The following is a 1,150-nucleotide window of genomic DNA, read 5'->3' as shown; positions in this document are numbered from 1 at the left end:
TTTTTTTTTATGGTGAAAATTTTTCCCTCAGTGCATCGAAACTGAGTCAGCGTGGCCAGAAAATATATTTTTATTGTTTTTTGATGTTAATTATTGCGAAATTATTTGTATGCTATTCTTATTTTAACGATTACCTTGCAAATGTTCAGTATTCAATTGGTTTTTATTGCCCCGACCACAAATAGTCGTTTGTTTTGTATTTAGATTTATTTGATCAATTTACTTCTCATTCTTAGATTTGATTTTCCCTAATAGCAAATAACGGAACTAGGTATGATAATAGAAAAAATCATCTCATAATATCGCTCGAAGACGATAAAAAAAAACTATCTGATAAAATAAATTATACCAAAATAAGTAAAGTACTAAAACTATTAGAACCGTTAAGATAGTTGTTCTTATTATATTACAGACATTGCATTTCTCCGTTGAATAGTGAAAACAAATCTCTCAATCTTAGCCTTAGAATTCCTAGTAGCCTTTATTCATTCCACTATTGCATGCAATTCTTATTAAAAACAAAAAAACTTTCTGTACGTAATCAAGAAAAATATTCGAATTGCATATTAACTGCACTACTAATTCCTCGTTTCAATGCTACTTTCAGTATGAATACCAATATGAGGTCAAGGATCCAGAAAAGGAATTGTTCTTTAACAAAAACGAGGCGGGCGATGCTGCAGGAAAAGTAAGTTTACATTCAACAAATTAAATGGCAAGCCAAAAATTCACTAGTAAACTTCGATAGGTTTCCGGTCAATACTCCGTGTGGCTACCGGATGGGCGTTTAATGACCGTTGCCTACACAGTAGAGGGTGAGAATGGTTTTGTGCCAAAAGTGTCATTTGACACAACAAATCCGCTGGGCTAAAAGACACGCAAAACAAATAGCAAAAAAGCAGCTCCTTACGGGGCACCAATCAAACGGATAATGAAAACAAGAATGGTGTTGAAACTTACAGATCAACGAAACTAATTTGTGGTTTTTAATGATAAAAAAATACGTAAATTGTATTTAGTTAATATTTAGCTAAGCAAGTATGCAAATATTTTATTAAAATTTGCATAATTGAGAAAGCAACAACACACACAGTTAGTATATATGTACATACATACGCGGTCACACGCAGGTACGCCGCACACACACACA

At 32.9% G+C, this 1,150-nt stretch overlaps 1 protein-coding gene across 1 annotated transcript; it reads left to right on the top strand.

Moving 5' to 3' along the window:
• Positions 1-607: 607 nt before the first annotated feature.
• Positions 608-1,114, top strand: LOC108357468 (uncharacterized; the record flags this gene model as incomplete). Its single annotated transcript, XM_017608545.1, has 2 exons — positions 608-688; positions 749-1,114. Coding segments are annotated over 2 exons (204 nt in total), but the record flags the coding sequence as incomplete, so codon positions are not given.
• Between the last annotated feature and the right edge of the window lie 36 nt (positions 1,115-1,150).

Source organism: Rhagoletis zephyria, unplaced genomic scaffold, assembly GCF_001687245.7.
Source record: "Rhagoletis zephyria isolate East Lansing unplaced genomic scaffold, Rhagoletis_zephyria_1.1 Rzeph_scaffold_78195, whole genome shotgun sequence".
Taxonomy (NCBI): Eukaryota; Metazoa; Arthropoda; class Insecta; order Diptera; family Tephritidae; genus Rhagoletis; species Rhagoletis zephyria.
The sequence above is the reverse complement of the archived record's forward strand: the minus strand, read 5'-3'. Positions and strand labels throughout refer to the sequence as shown.